Source organism: Rhopalosiphum maidis, chromosome 4 (genome assembly GCF_003676215.2).
Source record: "Rhopalosiphum maidis isolate BTI-1 chromosome 4, ASM367621v3, whole genome shotgun sequence".
NCBI classification, from domain to species: Eukaryota; Metazoa; Arthropoda; class Insecta; order Hemiptera; family Aphididae; genus Rhopalosiphum; species Rhopalosiphum maidis.
This window is the reverse complement of record NC_040880.1, coordinates 48,160,934-48,183,076: the sequence shown is the minus strand read 5'-3', so window position 1 is coordinate 48,183,076 and position 22,143 is coordinate 48,160,934. Positions and strand designations below refer to the sequence as shown.

The window sequence follows — 22,143 nt, the reverse complement described above, 5'->3', positions numbered from 1 at the left end:
TCCGAGTCACAACCCGATAATGCTCATTATTATTGTAAGCTCGAAAACACCATACACGTCGTGTATAATATTCTGCAGCACGTCTAGGCGAAGTTAACTCGATTTACTATACATATATATATATGTATATAATTTCATTACATGCAGCGCACACATTGGAATCTATATAATACTCTGTTTGTGTGTGCGTGTATAGCGTAGAAAAGCGAAGTTAACGGCCATAAACGCATCGCGGTGAATATTGTCCGGGACACGGAGTTGAATAGGGTTTGTTTGGCGTAAATAGGGTTCGTTTAGCAGGCCCACGCGTGTGTTGGCCGCCACAGGACCGGAGAAACATACGGGGATCATGAGGATGGTGTCGAGGGGTGTGAAGGGGGTTGTTGGCGTGGCGGTGGATACAAAAACGACTTCTGTCCGCCACCCCTTAAGAACCATCCGAAAACGCTTTTAACGTGATTAAACTTACCTCCCCCGGCAAGCAGCTCGACGTATTTCCCCCGCTTTCTATAGAGCACATACAACACTATATATAGTGTTTGTTTTTTTTTTTTTTGTCAAGTTCCCGTTGACGCGTAATCGATAGTGCTGTACATGTATACTGCTTGAACGCGCATTCATACATAAAAAATACATACAAATATATAACTAATATCGTAATATTATTATACAAAAACGACTTATCGCTCATATTAACCGTCGCAAATCGCAATACATATATCAGTTGTGGGGCATTACACAGAAGTCCGAACCTTTATGGTTATACCATCATATAGTTGTATGAAAACACGTTGATCATCATATATAATATATACATGTGATATAAGATGATAGAAGTTCAAACCTTTTAGTTAATGGGAAGAATGATGACCACGCGTGTTTATATTTAAACGCGATAAAGACGTATTTGAATTGCTAGTATTATCTCAAATCATAATACTTAAAATAGGTTGTTATTTGTGAAGCAAAAAAGTTTATTTCTATATTTTAAAGTCATAACCTTAAAATTTAAATTAATTTACTAAAATATATACAGATCGATGGTGTATAAAATAAAGTGTTCCAAAAAAAATATACTCTATGTAGGTTTTTTGTACATCTTTCTGGTTACATATGTACATATATTTAAAAAAATTATATATAAGCTAGTGGTCTATAATTGTTAACTTAAAAAATTTTTATAGGCGATCACTATTTATTGTTCTGTATAGTAATAACTTACACTCACTCAATAAAATCATACTCTTAAAAATTACTAAACTAATAAAATTTATTAAAGTTCATGAAATAGTTATTTTTATTAAAATTTCCAAATCACAAATACCTATTCTGTCCATCTACTTTAGTTATACAGTGTAAGTAGTGCATAATACCTCTAAAATCTTCATCTTATTATTATAAAAATATATTGTATATATATAAATATAATTTATTTTTATAATGTATTGTATATTATTTTTATATATATATAAATATCATTCGTTTATTTTGGATAATAAAATTGTTAAAAAAATATAGTGTGTGTTTTCTGGTTTGGTAGCATGCTTCTAACAAGAACGGGGAGAGAGACATTTCGATTATCAGACTACGCACGATGTATAAAAATAATATTATATATATAAACGATATACGGAAGGAGCAGGGAACGAGGCGGATATGTGTTTATTGCGCCAACAGCACATGAAACGGTATATTATATACATTCATATAAATCGCTGTGATTGGGGTGGACGATGTCCTGCAGTGACGCACGTACGGTACGGTATTTCCATTAGGCTAATGAGTCGTCTAGCATATACATTTATATATATATTTTCCCCGCGATCAACACTCACCGCTGCTCATTGGTATATATTCCACCCTTTACACTTTCACCAAAGTATGTTTACGCCACGTAGGTTATTACCGCCTCTTACCGGTATATCCATATACCTATACATTTAGCTACCCAGCTCAATATATGTATTAATACTGTATTATACAATTTATATATATATATTATTACACAATATAAAACCTAAGGGCGGCGTTATATAAAGACGTAACTCTGATGCCCCGGCATTGGGTACACACTGTGCGGTATGCATCGTTGTCGCTCGCGGGGTCGTATGATTAAAAATCCATATGTACCTACGTAACGCGGCTTTAGCGTGTTATTAAATCATAATGTTTTTGACGACTGCGTTTAGGATTTCAATTTTGATTCTCAATTATTCGATTCGACTATACAATGTTTAATATATACAGATATCTACAATTCCCATTTCTCTGTAAAATCGATTATATCTACCAAAAATATGATTATAATAACAAACTGGCGAAAATTTAACGAAATCCCAGTTTAAATGCATGTGTAAGTACCTACCGGAATTCGACCCTTCGTTGTGGTGCAATGAGTTGGTGCTGCTAGTGTTGTGGTCGGCCAGTGCAGTATTGTTGTTGTTGTTTTCGTTGCTCTGCTGGAGCTGAGCAGCTATTTTACTCTTGGCGCCACCACCGCCGCCGCCACCACCACCGCCACCACCACCGCCACCACCACCGTTCACGCCTGGATGATGGTCGTGGTCCTGTTTGCAGAGCAGCGTGTCGTTGCGCAACGCGAACTCGTCACCGGGTATGAGCTGCCTGCTGCACGCGTTGCACCTGAAGCACTCCATGTGATAAACTTTAGTCTTGGCCCTCATCACGAGTTCGGTCCGGTCGAAGCTCAGGTTGCACTTATCACATTTGGTGCCAAATAATCTGAAACAAAAATAAAATCATTATCACGATGAAGAGATGAGAAAAAAAATTTAATTTTCGAAGCCCAATATATAAAAAACACGGATATATATACATAATAACTTATAATATAAACGCTTGTCATGGACGTATAACATTATTATGGTTGTTTTTGACAAAGATAGTACTCGCCGACACATTTCAACTGTAGATAAATAATAATCATGTAATCCAATTGTGATTGACAAATTTGAAATTAACTTGATTAACGAACAAACCGACATCTTGAAACATCAGTCGGCAAATCGTCAATAGAGTTCCACGATTTGTTATAGGTATAATAATTGAGTATAGTAAAACATGATCGATGCGTTAAAAATTTTAAGTTTTAAGAAACACAAAATAAATATGTTCACTTAAATTATATGATATGAGACTTAGGTTTTAGATAGGTATATAATATAATAGGGTTTATTATAAAACAGATATTTTTGTTCATCAATTGCAGTATATCGTATAGTATTATTTTATAATTTATACACTATACGAAGTGTTACAAAGTTTATAAGTGTTAAAATATAACTGCACTACAGAATACACCAGTTCATGTATTTAAACTTGAAAAATTTGATATAAAGTTGTAGAATTGCAATTATAGAAATCCAATCATATATTTATATATATACTATACGACTTAATTGCGCACGTATATAATAATGCAATAACACAAATATTAAAATTTTAAACTTATATTTTCTTCTTGTTTATGATTGTTACTTGTAACCAGTTCTTTGTATGCTCTTCTGCGTCGAATCATTTTAATTTATATCTATTAGTTGACATAATACATGTTTGAAAACCAAAATCAATCTTTAAAGATATATAATGCGTATACGCGCCAGTGTTACAGGCAGATTTATAAATTTATTATAATAATCTTTTGCATGACTCGCCAGTCGCCGTCATCACTTCGTGTGACAGATATTTAAAAAAAAAACAGTAGACAGGTTGTCTTTGATAAAAAAAAAAAGGTCTAACGTGGTACGACGCGCTTGTAGTATTGACAAGTACGTAGAGCATACATACGACGAGAAACACGCGGAAGCCGAGACATATCGGATCTCTTTTCGGCCACCCAACAAGATTTATATAATATTTAAAAAAAATATTACATAAACAACATGTCAATCCACAATTAGCGTTTTAGAATTCTGTGTTTAATATACATATACACGTGCATAAATAGATCGTATAGGACAAAAAAAAAACGATAAACACTACACGTACATTTAATAAGTGTACTGTTTTGGAAACCGAAAACACGTGTGTCGCCGCCGCCGCTACTGGGCTTAAGTAAAACCAATGTCATGCGGATCATCTAAAGGTGGGTTATATTATAGTATTATATACGTACACCGTGATCGCGACTACTATATTTACGGTTGACTCGATAAACAAACACGCGCGTACGAGTGCGAAAAAAATAAATCGTTTTACACGATCCTATATATTATGTAAGTACTTACCACATTACCGCTATGTCAGGATTAATGGATTCTATATTATACTGTATACAAACGCACTCCGAAATATAGCGCCATATAGTCTCATAAAGTGTAACGCAGTAGCGTAGTTCGGGTTTGTTCGTATAATAATATTTAATAATACATAGGTACATGTACACTACATATTATACGGAAGTATACAAAGACCTAGGAAATAGAAACACCGTGACGGAATGCAGTATAACTAATAATTTTGTTAATGCGTATCCTTTTAGCATTTAGCACCGTTTATTCGTTATTAAAATAATAATAAGATAATATATCGTTATATACCTAGGTATAATTCTTTATGAGTGACCCGATCAAATAAAAAAATATAAAAACCGCGTTTGTGTCACGATGATGCACCTGTAGTATGAATGCATAATTTATAAGAATACGAAACAGGTTATTCAAATTCAAACATTTATCATAATATGAGAATCAAACGATTGGGTGCCGAATATCAAGCATCATCATTTACTATTGTGATACAAAATACATTGCATTCAATCGTTTTGGCGATTAACGCATCTTACAAAAATGGAAAAAGTACTGTAGATGTTGAATAATTTTCATCTAGACAGCAGAAAAGACAAAACTATAAGTTTGAAAATGATCTTTAATCTATACAGTTAGTAGCTTAGAAAAAAAATATACTTTAGAACCAAAATGTATCTTTTATTAGTTAAACGTATTGAGCATACCTACAGTGAATAAAAGGTAAATATTATTATTTATTATATATTATATAAAATTCATGAAATATTTTATGGCCTGTATAATAATTATTGATACCAAAATATAATATTTTGGAGCATGATTTATTTTACATACCTAAATTTATATTTAAAACTAATTGAGCATCTTCTGTTTTTACTTATTTTTTAGTTGAAAAAATTACTGTTAACAATTTTTTGAAATTAATATAACCATGCTTATTATTATTATTATACTTCAATTTTTCACCCAATTCATTATGCCAATAAATTAAAATTTAAGTCTATTTCTTACTTTTCATATCAAACTAAGGTATGATTACTTGTTATTATTTAAAATACTTTATATTTATATAATAACTCATACACAAAACTAACAATGATTACTTTATATTAAGTTTTGAATATTAAATCTTTGATAGTAATTTATTACTTGTTTACTTACTGTATGCAATTAATGATGGCTATTAGCTAAAATAATATTTTTCTTGATTATTTCTTACGTAATAATTGATCTACTATTAAAATAAAATTTTATGACTGTATTATGTAATATTGTAATAATTATAATAATATTGATTATTGTTAAATTAACAACATCATAAGGAATAAATACAAATTAAAAACATCTAATCTAACCAATTTAGTGATTTCATACAAACAATGAGCTGAGGTATACATATTATGTACATAATTTGAATAATATAAAAATAATATCGGTGCTTGGTAATTATCGGCTTGTAAAAAATAACTAATAATTTTCCATTTTGAGAAAATAGAGAATGAGTATTGTTATCGTGTTATAAATTAAATCTTTCTTCTTTAAATTTGGCAAAAATGCATGAATAAGATAAACATTTTTCATACTAAGAAAAAACATCATATATATCATAGTCGTTTTATGTCATTTAACATCCATATGCAAATATTTCTTTTCTCTTCTCTATAGTGTTCAACATCAAAATCAGAAAATGTGATTCTACACATAAATTTGATGTATAGGTACAGTGTATAATCAAACAATTATTTTGTATAATTAATAATTATCTTCTTTCCCTGAACTCATTTTTCTAACCATGCCTTAATATATATTAGACCTAAAAGATAATTTTATTTAACCATGTACATTTATTAATATTTAATTAATGAAGTCATATTTCATAAACGTCATTATTACAAATAAATTAAATATAGATACTGACTGACGACTGTATCTCGCAAATAACCAAGCTTAAAATTTAGATCAATTGTTGCCATGTATAAATGATAATATGATATACTGATTGTTATAACAGATAGTACAGATTCCTTTTAGTGATTGCTTGTTAATTAATAATATGTGAGCGACCAAATATTTTACAAACCAGAGATTCTGTGGAACATTAGCTTTTTTGGTTTAAATTCTTACTGTAAAATATTGAAAAAAATGTCGTAGATTTCCCTGTGATTGTTAATTTTTCAAGATGAATTAAATTAATAATAATTAATATAAGTTGGTTTATCATTAAAATCTATATGTATTAAAAATTATTAATCCGAAATACTAATTTTAAAGATCATAACACATATTAAATTGAATAAAAAAATTAAATTTATATATATTAATAGTTATATCATATGTGCATTGTAAATCATACATAACATACCTCAGATTATGTAATATATACAAATATGCCTAATTATTAAATTTGAATGTCAATAATAAAGTAGATTTAACTATGAAATAAAATATAACTAGACATTTAATAGAAATACAAAGTTATATTTTTAAGAAATCAAGTCCATAATTTATATACAATCATTGTTTTCAAATGATAAATATAAAGTAAATATTGAGATATACTGTAATTACATTTTTTATATCATGATATTGTATGCAAATACTGTATAGCCAGGTATAGGTTTGATAGCCAGCTCAGTATTAGCTACGTAATCCATTAATCTGTACTCTGTACTGTATGCTTAATATAAAAATTGCATGTGCATTGTACATTATACACAGCATACCACAGGTTATATAATATATAAATATGCCTAATTATTAAGTTTATATATCAACGGTAAAGCAGATTAAACGATGAAATAAATTTTAACTAAACATTTAATAGTAGTACAAAGTTATATTTTTATGAAATCAAATAAATAATTTATAACTAATCATTATTTTTAAATGCTATTTAAAGACGATATTGGAATATAATATTTTTGATTATGATATTGTTTGTAAATATTGAATAGCCAGATATAGGTTTAACTGCCTTCCAAGAATTAGTTACGTAATCCAGTGGTCTATACTCTGTATTGTGTACTTATTATAACAATAATAAATGTACGGTATTTTTTTATGTGATAAATCAGTCATCAACCCAACAGTCGTGTTAAAAATTAAAATTAAATCGTTACATAACGTTATATGAACTAGAAAAATGATTTTTTTTACTATTTATACCTAAAAATAAAAAAAACTTAACCTAATCAAAATTTTAAAATGCCATTGATTATTAAAATAGTATTATTGTAGATACATTTTAAATTTAGTTGCGCCAATGTATATGTCAATAGTCTTATCGATCGTGTTATAATTTTCAAGAATAAAAAAATGTTTCATACGATTTTTAGATTATTATTTATATATTAAAAATATGAAAACTGTAACCCAGAGTTACTTCATTATACATTAAATAGATAACATTTTAAATAATAAGAATTTACTAGATTGTAATATTGCTAGATTCTTTTTAATACTATTTGTAAAAGGTATATTGAGTATCAATAATGATTGAAATATAAAATGTATAGTTCTATCAAATATTAAAAAGTGTAATCGTTTTAACTATATAGCATGATTAACGGTAAACGATTATTAAATTAATATAATTATAGGTATATAAATACTTACTTAGTTTATTTATTAATCAATTAATAACTATTAATTGATTAATAAATCATCTAAAGTTATAAAATAAAATGATACTATACTAGGTATCAATATATGTTTGTTATTTTAACCAATTTCAATATTATAAATGAAGTATAAGTATATTTACCTATCAATATTAAGACAAAAATACTTAAATATATATTATATTATTATATTCCTCATAAATTTACTGTTTCAAACATAAAATAATACTGCGGGATAATGAATGATGATGCATAAAAAACATAGTGTTTTAGTATTTTAGATTTAAATAGGTATATATATTGTATTATATATGTAATATAATAATGTAACTTTACACTGTATAAAGTAATAATTGATGTTTTGCAAATTATCTTAAATGATTTATCGATGTAAATATAATCAGGACTATAGCGGAGTATGTGTGTATGAGGGTTTTCGATTGCTGCATATTATATTATGATTATGATTATTATTATTATTACTATAATATTATGTCGAGTGTCGACGTTACCCTATACGACTACACATCATACATTTAAAAAAAACATGCACCGCATATATACACATAACTTTGGCGGCATTCGTATGACCCTTGCTGCAGGAAATAATAGAATATGTGTGCCTATATTGACACAATGTCATCTGTCATGGAAGGCCCCAGAGCCGATTTATTTACTCAAAGGGAGAATTGGGTATGAGTACCATGTAAACATCGACAGACATTCAAAAACAAGAGGCGTGCAGATGCATTTGACGTCCGTCACAAAATGCACATAGTAATCATTAAAAAAAATACGTGGCATATATATATATATATATCATATATTAAAAATATCGAATGACTATGCTCACGGAAATTAGCAAAAAATATACGGGCTCCGAATTCGGTCTATCGTAAAATAAAAAACGCGCTCGCTACATATACATATATATGATGCATATAATATACAGTATGTTATATATTTTGTATATTACTTAGTACTATATGTACTATAGGTAATAATATTTGTCAACTATTTTACTAGCTATAAGCTTCAATTTTACCTAGGAAAAAATGAACAAACATAAAATACAGCATTATATATATTATAGTGTATTTATCGGTTTCAATATACGTTAATTCAATCGAGAAAGGTAATTTGTTTGTGGTAGATAGAAATGAATTGTAAAACAAAGCACAGAATACTCCCAGAGTCACTTTAGATACCCTTTAAATGATACAAAATATAAGTAACTGAAATTATATCGTATTTAAGATAATATACCTAGATGTACCTACTTTAAATTTCCAAAAATATGAATTTTAATAAAACTACAAAAAGAAAAATATAATAATTAATATATAATATTGTCATGTGTTACAAGTTTATAATTATTAATTAATATTACTGTTCATGTACCTAATCATCAATTATTTTAAGTAAACCGCTATATATAAGTCAACCAAGTTTGGAGTTATGAAATTAATGGGACTTGCATACAATTTTAATGTCTACCAGATGTCCAGATTTGTAATGATACTCTATTATACTATAATAATATATTTAATAGAGTAGACACCGCAAATAATATACATATTATATGTATAATGTGTTGGCTAGTTCATCAATATTTATAACTTCAGTTAATACACATTACAATAATATAATATTAGATAATGTACTACATGTCACAAGAAAATAATTATGAGATATATAAGATAATATATTCGTGACACAGCCGTCAATTTATATAGGCTTTTAGCACATTTTTAATTAGTGAATTAAATTGTATTTTTAATGAATATTATTATTTATAATTATAATTGCTTGAAACTGAGATTTATTGTGTGTACATAAAGCTAAAATGACAGGTTCTTATTTCCATACATAATATACGTTAACTTACGTAAAGATGTTTACTTTATTTAAATCCGAAGTGATGGTTGTATAAAAGTAATAATATATTTACAATATTAATTTATTATAGTTATTATTCATATTATTTGTGTAGGGTAAAAAATGCATATATAATATAGCGATATATTATGGTTATTACCTGACATAATCTAATTTACAATAGGTTTTCCCGTCTCTCACGAAACAGGTACAATGTTCATCCAAAAACTGATGGCATTCAGCACACTTGAGGCAAGCTGCGTGCCACTCCAAGTCCGGAGCGACCTTCAGTATGTATTGGTCGTTGATCGCACCGCCACAGCCCACGCACAGACTCAGCCGCCGCCGTTCTGAAAAATTTAACAACAAGACACCTGATTTTAAATAAAATCTATACGCGGCTTATGTCAATTTGCGCAATCTTATATACATATATATACATATGAATAGTATATTTATTATTTATACAGCTTAGGTATACCTAATGTGATAAGCAAATATGTATAATATATGTATTCGCTACGTTGCAGCGCAATTCAATATAAAACAAACTGCTGCTGTCCACAACCAACACACATATTATACATATTACTACCTAAACACGTATTATACATGTATAATAAAGGTATGTCGCTTGCGATATCTCGTGGCTTTTTTTTACTGCGTTTTTAACAACATATTTAGGATATTATAATGCCGAAAACGTTAACATACTTTATGTGTAGGTAAAATAACAAAAATAAGGCACTTGCTGCGGTGATATCAACGAACCCAGATCCGTTTATTATTATTAATAATATTTATTGTTCCGTCATTTTATATGACAGCTCACTTCTGTCGTAAGAAGCATAATAATATTATAAAAGTACATTTTTGCGTTGTTCATATAGTAAATTATTATAAATATTAATATAATTATTGGCAAATCTATGGGGCCGCATATAAACGAGGACAATTTTCATATGGAACCGTATTTTTAGGAATGGTATAAATTAGGAAAATATCGATCAGGACTGTATAAATCGGGACGACATTTTTGAGTATATAATACACGTGGATCCGAATTAATCTAAAACCGTATTTATCGAGAAAATAAAGCATAGGACTGGATGGAATAGAACAGTTATTTATAGGGAAATATTCACGAGGAATAGTATTAAAAAGAAATATTATTTTATAAGAAAAATACGGAAAGAGATTGAAATATAATTAAACCTTATTTACTTATATGGAATTATTAAGTGATAAACACTTGTCCGAAAAATGATAAGAGTGGTAGGGTAATATGCATGGTTATACTGTGGTTACCCAGTGATCCACTTGAGGTGGTGTTGCATAGCAAGTCGAGGAATATTTTCGTTTTTTTTGTCCGAGTGAGCGCAGCGAGCGAGTGGCGACGCGGGCATCCGTATTTTTCTTATAAAATAATATTTCTTTTTAATACCATTCCTCGTGAATATTTCCCTATAAATAACTGTCCTATCCCATCCAGTCCTATGCTTTATTTTCTCGATAACTACGGTTTTAGATTAATACGGATCCACGTGTATAATATACTCAAAAATGTCGTTCCGATTTATATAGTCCTGAGCAATATTTTCCTAATTTATACCATTCCTGAAAAATACGGTTCTGTGTTTTAATTTACTGTTTTATATTTTCCTTAGATGTTTAGAAAAATATCGTTCCAAGAATATATTAATCCTTGCAAATACAATTCCTCTACTATATCATTTCTTTGATATACCGTTCCACGAAAATACCAATCCCAGATTTTTTTTTCCTTTTGCATATATTCTTGATTCATATAGCCCTCCATACTTTCCTATGATAAATCGTAAGTTATATATATGTTATGTATATGCGTTGTCATAATAATTTTAATCCACATTTCAATAAAATATATCCTATACATTAAATTCCTATCATATAGTTACATATACGTATAACCTATATTATATATATATGATATAATAGGATATATGTATTACAATATTATCTAGCACTAACATGTATGCATGGTACTTGTATATTATAAAAAATAAATAATATATTTATACATTATATTGTTATATTATGTGGGATGACTTTAATTTTATATATTATATACATAAACACGTGCGTGTACCAATGTGTGTATCTACTGTGTATGCCATGATGTGCAAAGATATTTCAATAAATTGTTTATCAGCCAGGGTGCTTGCCTCCCACCTAATTGGTTGAAGTGTTTGTTTTTACTATTGGAGGCATAGGCTGACAGAAACCTATTTATATTAGTAATTAACAAAATTATTGTATGTTAATTTTTAGTGTGTTATTAGTTTATTAACTATTTAGTTTATATAGATTATTAATTATTATATAGAGTAAATTAAAGAAAAATTGCATGCCAATTCCTCAAAAATAATAATTTAAAATAAAATTAGTTATTAACAGTATACCTATCTATTATAGAACTATACGCTAAAATATTTGAATAGAAATCATTAACTTGTGAAATTACTTTTTCTTCTAATGACGTTGATATAGCTAGGTTATAGGTAAGTAATGTACTTTATTATACTATACACGTACCATGAGACATCTATAATCCTCCACTATTTACCTATAGGTATATTAGTTATTAGTGATTACCTGAATTTATTTAATACTGTGTATATTATAATTTAAAGTTTTTTGAAGTTATATCTAAGAAGAATATATTATTAGCAAGTAGCAACTAATATAGACAATATAGTTATATAGCTCGTACTTTCGTCGTTGTCGCTAACCACGCTCAATGTGCAAAATAGAACTATGCAGTATACGTCTCGTTATTAAATACAACACATGTGCACTATATTATACGCCGTACACTATCTTGCACACACAAACGTATAAAATGTATAAATATATATATATAACATTGCGGTTGTCGTTCTATTGGTCGCGTATTGGTACAGCCCTTTGGGGGCGGAGCCGAAACGGTGTGCGTCCGTTCGAACCCGTTCGGTAACAGATAACGTCTCTTTGATGTGCCACCGCCATGTTTGTACTTACACGAGATCGACGTGTTTCCAACAAAATAATAATAATAAAAAAAATGTATAGGTACACACGTAATAGGTATAGACCTCCCCACTGATAATAATAATAAATATACATATATAAAAATGTAATCACGGTCTGAATGGACGGACGTCAAGGCATATTATTCTATAATAATAATAATAATTATGGTAATATATAGCCAATAGGCATATAACATGTAGTAAATGGTAATTTATAAGATATAATAAAACGTATTGAATCCAATAAAATTCCACGCTCAAACCTTGTATGTTAAATGTATCGATATATTTGTGTATTATTTAATACACCTAAATATAAGTTATATATATATATATATATTGATATACTAATGACATAATAACACAGTTATTATATCACTTACTTAGAATATGTATACATATTTTTGTTTTTTTTTTCATTCATATAATTATATATAGTTACATATTAGGGACTAGACTGGGGTCTGGAGTGGCGCAGAAGTTGCACAGAGATATAACCACAACGCGTACAGTCATCTGATAACTACAAAAATATTATATATATGGATACCTAGGTGTCTTATGATTTATGACGCATGGTGGTCAACTTCGCAAGCTACCCCATCATCAGTTTTAAAAATAGCTTTGTTCTGCATCTATAATATTAATTTATTAATATAAGATAATAATAAATGAATATTATATCCGCGATGTAATATACCTTTTGAATAATATACGTAAGTACCTATATTATGTTATATGTACCTATGTACATAAACTATAATTGATTTCTGAACCATTTGAATTTATTAAAAAGTAAATAATATAATATTAAATAATTTTGTTTAACGAGAAATAAGCAATCTGAATAGATAGATAATTTATAATTATAGCTATACAAAATACGATATTCTCTTGTATATTGTATATATATATATATATATATATCTGAAATAAGCACACGCGTAATTATACGTGTACCTATCCTAACCAGCGTTGTTAGATAGTCTATATAAGCTATAATAGATACTAGGTATACACTATACATATTCAACGAAATTTGAAATTGTAAATATTATTATTTATGTAATATAATACCTATAGGTAAGTGAAAATAAGTACGATAATAAAAAAAAAACAACGACAAAAAAGTGTAAATACCGTTCAAAACCCGTATTCATATAAAAATTCTGAAACAAATGTATATTATGGGTAATACACAGATATATTATGGTACATGATATTTAATATATCGAATACATCCTTGAGACTATAATAATATAATATATAACGTGTAATAATAAGTTTAATAAGTTTAGTGATGGTTTAATGTTATAATAGTGGCCATTATTTGTGGTCTGCAATGGCTAAAAGACGAGTGTCATCTTTAGAATCTTATATATATCTTATATGTATATTAATATACATCATCTTATTGTATAAATAGTCACATAAATGTTTCACACGTCATTATAATATAGACATCTGTGATTATATTATAGTATTATGTCCTTAATATAAACAAATTATATGTTATCCACTAACTGTTTTCACCAAACATTGTTCGGATCTCAACAATTGCATTCTCCCTGCGTATGTTTCCGGCTGTGGTATAATGTGTAACAATGAGTAATGTAATATACATTTACTATAGTATTTTGTATTTTCAAATAATAAAAATATTCTTTTAAGTATTTTAAATACATGAAGTGCGTGTTCTTAATTTATTAAACCTATTTCTTAATTCCTTGGTTCAGCTAATAAATGGTAAGTCTCCAGTTGGATTAGGGTAAGTTAATTTACCATATAATTAAATCCTCATGTAAATAAATATACTTATATATGTGTATACACATGATAAAAATGTAGTAAACAATATTGAATATATGACACAATTATGCACGGTTAAAAAAAGTTAAATACATATATACCTATGTATATATTACTATACAGGTACAGTGTATATGTGGTTATGTGATAAGTATTTATAAACTATGATGTAGCTATAACGTTATACTTAGACACGTACAATGAGCATGAAATATATATAATATATAGCCTATATATAGTTATAGTTATAGTTGGAGTATATAAGATATCTACTGTAAAACCTCTCTATATCGGAATCGCTTGAAACCAACATAATTTTCTGTTACATATAGGTATAATATTTTCTATTATACCTACATATATGATTCTGTACATTATATATACCAACATAATATGCGCATAATATTGATTTTTTGCGTACTACCGAACATCACATTATATACATATAATGTATGCAAAAGTGTATTGAAATTATATGCTTATTGTAGAGTTGCGTGATGTGCACTACAAGGAAACGGAGTTTGTTTAATACATATTACATTTAATACTTAAATAATACCTTAATGACATTTATAAAACAACGAAACGATTCCTATTGTCGTTTGTATCATTATATAACTTTCGGTATTCTGTGAAGATATTGTATACATATACTTTGAAATTTAATTTTATATAAAGGTTGCTGTTAAAGTTTAAACTTTTATTTATTTACCGTGGCATCAGTACTAAACTTATGAAGATTCGTATTAAGCCATTCCTATAGCTATGTATAATGAATTATCACCCCCTGCCTAATCTTAATAGCAAAATTATGGCTATGTCACTACATTATAGGCATATAATTGAGTTCACTGTATTTTAATAAAACAAAAATGGGTTTCTATGAATGTAGATTTTAAAAATCACCACGAAAAGAGTATTTTGCGGAGATCGTGCAATATATTTATTGTACCTAAACAATTAATATAATATTTCAGTAATACAATATATCTAAATATTATAATATAATTACAAGATACACGATTATTTTTATGAATATATAAATATTATACAAGTGGAGTGTTTGGTTTTTTGGCCAATGGTAGTATTTATGTATATAATACCTATACAAGTGATGTAATAATAATATAATATGTGTTTTGTCTTAATTCCATAATAGTATAGTTGATAGTAGGTACTGTATTTAACAACTATAATATCACTTAATTATAAAAAAATATTTAACTATAGGTACTTAAATTATTTTGACACATAAAAAAGTAATTTGTTTTTTTAAATTTTGTCTACAAAATTTTTAAAGTTCTAATTGTACTGTAAGGTCTAAATAGCTTATTTGTATTTAGCTTTTACCCTACATTATTATTATAGGTTCTTAAATAGTGATGAATGACTGTAGAATGTGTATAAAATAATTTTTATCGTTTGAAAATAAAATACATTTATAATACAACGTGTAGATATCTATAATTACCGCAATAATGATGAATTTTGTCCACAGATACTGCGGTACATAATTATGTATGTATTATAAATTTATAAATAATAATATTATATAATCTATTTTCAGCTATATATAATATTAAATAAACATAAAATGTACGACCTCTGGCTGTGATCGAAATTTTGCCACGCAAATAGATGGAAAACATATCCTTGTAGTTCGATTTCATGTGTAAACTTTTCATCGTCAACGTCATGCTACTGCAGTAGCCAAAAAATGATTTGGGGTATATTTGTTCTGAGTTATTGATTAGGTGGCGCGTATTTTGTCAGAATTTTGACGTTTCCGCTTACCTCGCTCACTATATAATGGTATATAATACCATGTACCCATATTTATTTTTATTTATACGAAATATTATTATAGGCTGAAAGCGACGCTTGTGCTGTGTACAAATATCAAAAGGTCATGATTATCCGGATATATTATACGAAAATGCATACAGAAACATAAATATACTCTAAAAAATCTTGTTTAGCATATATATAACTGAACCTTTTAGTTATTCATTGTTAGGTTTATCATCATCGGATATATTTTAAGCCACATTATGAAACCAAAACGTGAAATTTCGTTACATTTTATTTTTTTCAATTACTATTTATAATTATAATTATAATTTATAAGTATACATAGTATACTTACATATTACTTTGTACGACGGAAATACTCAGCAATATGATGAAAGTACTACATTAAATATAATTATTATAAATAGGTTTTTAAACCCAATATTGTTTTTAAACTGGAGCGTCTCATTTTGACGCCTTGATGATGTTGGGTGATACACTATGTTGTTAGATTTTATGTTTTTCTCATAGTTTGCCGTTTGGTATGTCATTATTAACGGTGTATTGTTTCTTAAAAAAGTTAAATTTTAATTGCCAGTATGAATTAATAACACTACAGATAACAGCGTAAGGACTGTAAAGAGTATACAGTAAAACAGATATTATTAAATTGTTATGGAGATAAAACAAAATGAACAGTATAGCCAACTGGCGACCGCCGACTAGAATCGCACAAGTTGCATACACTTATATATAGTTATAGTTACCATATATGTAGATATACTTGTTTTACATACAATATTATATTGATACTAGATATAATATTTACCTATATAGTTATAAATTTATTATAGTAAATCAATTTATTATATAAAATAAATATGTATATAATTATGTAGTTTTCAATTTTATTTAGAATAAAAGTATTAAGAGTACAGAATAATGGTATGCAGACTACGCAATATTAGTTGTCAAAACATTCATAGGCTAAATACTATTCACGCTATAAAAATGTATGATATTTATACTGAAAAAATATAAAGAGGGTATGATACACGCATAAATAATATACACCAATATTAGATAGACAAAAAACAATATGAACCGTCAAACCGTTCAGGAAATTATATACCTAGATACCTATTATATATTATATGATATGTAAAATAAATTGATAATAATATTATAAAATATAATTTTTAGGAAATTAAAATCAAACTGTATATATAATTTGTTTATACATAATAAATACTTATATTTTATAAACATAGAATTTAATATATTTTTGATATACTTGTAATATGCATCTATAATGAATAAATATTATGTTCTATGTATTAAATATGTAAATTTAAAATAATACGATTCGTAGGACGGTAAATAAAAATATCGAAGACGTGTTAACGACCCACATATAATATATATATATATAATATCTATAGTTAATTCAAAGAATGTATATATGCTTTTAATACATTCAATACAAAATAAAAACAACAACAATTATTATTGTATACAGAATGTTTAATAAGTTTGGAAAAGGTTATTAGGCTAATTTTGAGACTGATAAATTAGGTATAATATGATGTAATTTATGAGGTTATTAAATATTTTACATGATACATGTATAGAAGTGTCATCAGCTATTCTGTTATTGTCCCATGCAGATAATATGCAAACAGTTTCCAAGATCATTGGACACTGTCCTGGTATACCAATTACATAAACAGTATACATATGTAGGTACTATATATAATATATTTACACTATCTATATTCTATATACCACCGCCTTTAGATTTTTTATAGCAAATGAAATAGGATTTGATTACAAAATAATATATTATTTACTTTATAAAGTTGTATAACCTATATTATATTGAAGGAGTATAATAACGTGATTACGACAGGGCGTACGATATTGTATTAACAGTGAACGCGGTGGAAATTTGTCATCGGGTAAATAATACTATATATCCATTATAATAGTATTATATATGTATAGGTATATAATATAAATGTATAATATGTGTATTGTGTAAGGTGTATGTGTATATAATAGGTATAAATAGACAATCGTGATTAGGAAAAAAAGTTATACAAAATAAAAAAGGGGCGGCAAATCATGAATTGAATCTGAATAGTATCTATTATTACATGACGTACATTATATATAATATACATATACGCTAACATACCTGTACATAGGTACATTTATATACATGGGCAGGTTCGATACTATATACTTCCTAAACCAGACTGACGCATATAAAATATTATCGTTTTATATGCGTATATGCGCACGACGACGAGACGACTGCAATACCCGTTTCCTATCTCGAATATATTATACATATTATACCTCGATGGCTTTATATTATATATATATATATACAAGCGCGTGTGTGTATGTGTAGAAGTATTATTGCGGGGGGACGTGGGTGGACTTGTGGCGCCTGCAGCAGCAGAGTGCCGCGGCAGTGACGACGGCGACACCCGAGTAAAACATTTTTTTACCCGATCTACAGATATACATACTATTTATTTATATTATTATACGGGCACGCGACACAAAAACCGGGTCTCTTGTCCATTCATAATGCAAACGCGCTTCATGTGCACGTTTACGGTAGATAACCAAAATCGTTAGGTATGTGATGGATCTAATAATATAAATTTTTCGTAAGCAAAAGACGGTACCTATAACTATATATTATTATAAAAAATACTAATACAATATACATGTGTATCTTTTATTTTTATTATTACTTTTTTTTTAGACGACAATTGGCGCGGATTTTTGGCTTACGGCCATCGATCGGGGGTATAGAAAAAAATGTGTATTTAAGCTCGCAGATGATTATTATAATATAAACGTGATTTCAAAAATATACAACGATTGTCGTCGTCGACGACGTATATAATATAATATAGGAAGAATACATACATGTACAATGTTTCCTGAGAGCAACCGCCGCCGACAACAGACGAAATATCCAGTTTCCGATAACGCCGGCGCCGGCGATCGAATTAATTCCCACTCCTACCCCCACCGACACCGCCACAGATGCTACCACTATCCCGTCTTTAGAGCTGTGCTTAATTAGACATCGTCGCCGTAGCGTCCCAAACCGCCGTCGTCACCACTGCCGTTGAGACGGGTTCGACGTTCTTATAACATGTTTAGATCACCAGTTGTACGACGTGTATATACGCATATTATGTAGGTACGCGAAACAAAGAGACCAAAATAGGATAATACGCAATAAAAAATATAATAAAATGTCTAATAATAAATAAATTAAAATAGGTAAATGTCTGATGGGTGGAGATAAGGTATAGAGTAGCAAGAGGAAAGGGGAAGATAATATTCGCACAAAAACTCACCAGTCGACAATGATAACATCGATTAATATTGTACATTTTTTTTTTTTTTTTGATAAGAATCATTCATCGACGGACACGTTTTTTTATACACGCATAGGTAAGTGTATATATATGTATATATATATCTGCAATGCATAAACGCATTGGTACGAGCCATAACTATAATAACAACTATCAAAAAGTCAACCCGTGGTACATATTATAATATATTTTATTGTACGTTTACATATATGCCTATATAAATGACGGTTAGTTTACGATCAATATTATATTATTCCGATGGAGTAGGGAGTTCCCGTTTGATGTATGTTCTGTAGTACTTAAATCCCTCCCCCTCAAGAGTCTGCGTACAACTACACACGCTATTCCCCGTGTACATCATATCAGGCAAGGGTAACTATTCAGCCAACCCTTTTAGTCCGATTTGTATATATATATATATATATATATATATATATATTAAATAATTATTTATTGAGATTTTCTTCATGTTTAAATACGAGTATTTATAGAGCTTGTATGCTGGTATATTTAATTACATATAATTCGATTTATTTTTAAACAAGTAAAGAATAATAATTAATACCTGATATATTTGTCATTATAATTCAAATTGTGGTATATAATATATTATATATACTATGGTTATACTTTGAATAATGTAATCATAATATAATTAAATTTGTATGAAACAATTGTTAAATACGCTATATAGATAACAATAAATAAATTCTATATTATAACACATGCGCAATTGAAATATAAAGATGATCGATCAATTTTGCTTAATAGTATTAAGTTTTTAAATCTAAATTCTACACAATAAATTTCCATCTACAATATATATATCTTCGCAATCTAACATAATAGAAAATACGGTAATAATCATACAATATTCTTTAAAAATCTACTAAACTAAAAAATTATTACTATATTCTTCTACTTTTAGCTAACTTTATTATTATAGGTGTACTGTCTATATTATAGTTTTATGTTACGATTAACTAAACCGTATTATATATTAAAGTATTGTTGCACTAGGTATCTATATAATGTAAATATGCGATAACTGGTTGGAAGCGGCTACACTTAATAATAATAATAATATAGGTAATGTCAAATAAGTATAGATACAACATGTGGACAATGAAGCGGTATCTTACTCATTGTCAGCATAAATGATAACTGCAGCACATGGAATATTATACAACGTATACATATTTATATAATATACAGTATACAATGTTTACTATACATTATATATTATATACGTATAGAATATGTACCTATTGTATAAAAATATACGCATTATATGAATAAACAACGGATAACGCAAAACGCGAATTTTTAAGTCACCATCATCGGTGCTTATATAATACACTATATAAAATTATATACGGACGATAATTTATAATATAATATATATAATATACCTATAAGGGCTAAGGTGTATTTAATAATAACTATTATTATTGATCTACTCGAAAGTAAAATTTATCCGGTGATAGTATAAATGGGCAAACGATAAATTAGAAATGTATAATTGTGTCGAGCTGCGATCCAACGTCACACGCTATATATGTATTTAACACAGCTCATTAACGCCGACACAACAGGCGTCAGTCACGAGAAAATTCATGGCACTGCGCGGCCACCGTGTGCGCGGCACCGCCGCAAAGAACGACAATTTTTTTACAATTATACCGTATATATATATTATGCACTGTGCGCACATAATATGCGTTTTACATATCACCGTGTTTCATTAAATATGCGCTTGAATAATAATTTAACAACAAAAAAAATAAAATTACCAAGAAATGTATATACATAATAATATATACCTATATATATATTATGTATATATATATAGGGTCATATATTATAATATGCCCTCTATTTTTTCTTTAATTATACTATCAGCTTTTATAAATAAACCGTTTCATAGGAGAAAAATTACCCCAAATTAAAATTATAAATAGGTATATTATGTCATTACTGCAATAATTTAAAATCAAAAACTTTGTATATTATTTTCTTTTTTTCAAATATTTTAATCTGTTTTTTTATAGCTATAATTAACGTTTATTTAAATATTAGTTTATAATGGAAATTGGAAAAATATAGTTAAAGGATTTTATATCTTTTTGGTGTAAGTATAAAATTGTAATACTTAATATGGTATACGGATTTATATTCTAATTTTAATCTATCTTAGGCATCATCTGCTATGTATAAGAGAAAAGGGCTATAATATTTATCTTCATAATGCCCACGAAAGTTATTCCTATAAAATTAGCCGATGTACGTTGAGCAAAGTATACTCGAATGTAGTGAATAA

General features: G+C 28.1%; 1 protein-coding gene across 3 annotated transcripts in view; it reads right to left on the bottom strand.

Annotated features, from left to right (window-relative positions):
* Positions 1–22,143, bottom strand: part of LOC113556423 (insulin gene enhancer protein isl-1) — a 46,494-nt gene that overhangs the window by 10,940 nt on the left and 13,411 nt on the right. For 2 of the 3 annotated variants that reach the window (XM_026961351.1, XM_026961353.1), the window contains exons 3-4: positions 9,927–10,140; positions 2,366–2,742 (exon numbers count right to left, since the gene is read on the bottom strand). In XM_026961351.1, the coding sequence (XP_026817152.1) occupies positions 2,366–2,742; positions 9,927–10,140 (591 nt within the window). The remainder of the gene's footprint in view (positions 1–2,365; positions 2,743–9,926; positions 10,141–22,143) is intronic. The other variant, XM_026961352.1, reaches the window with a different exon arrangement.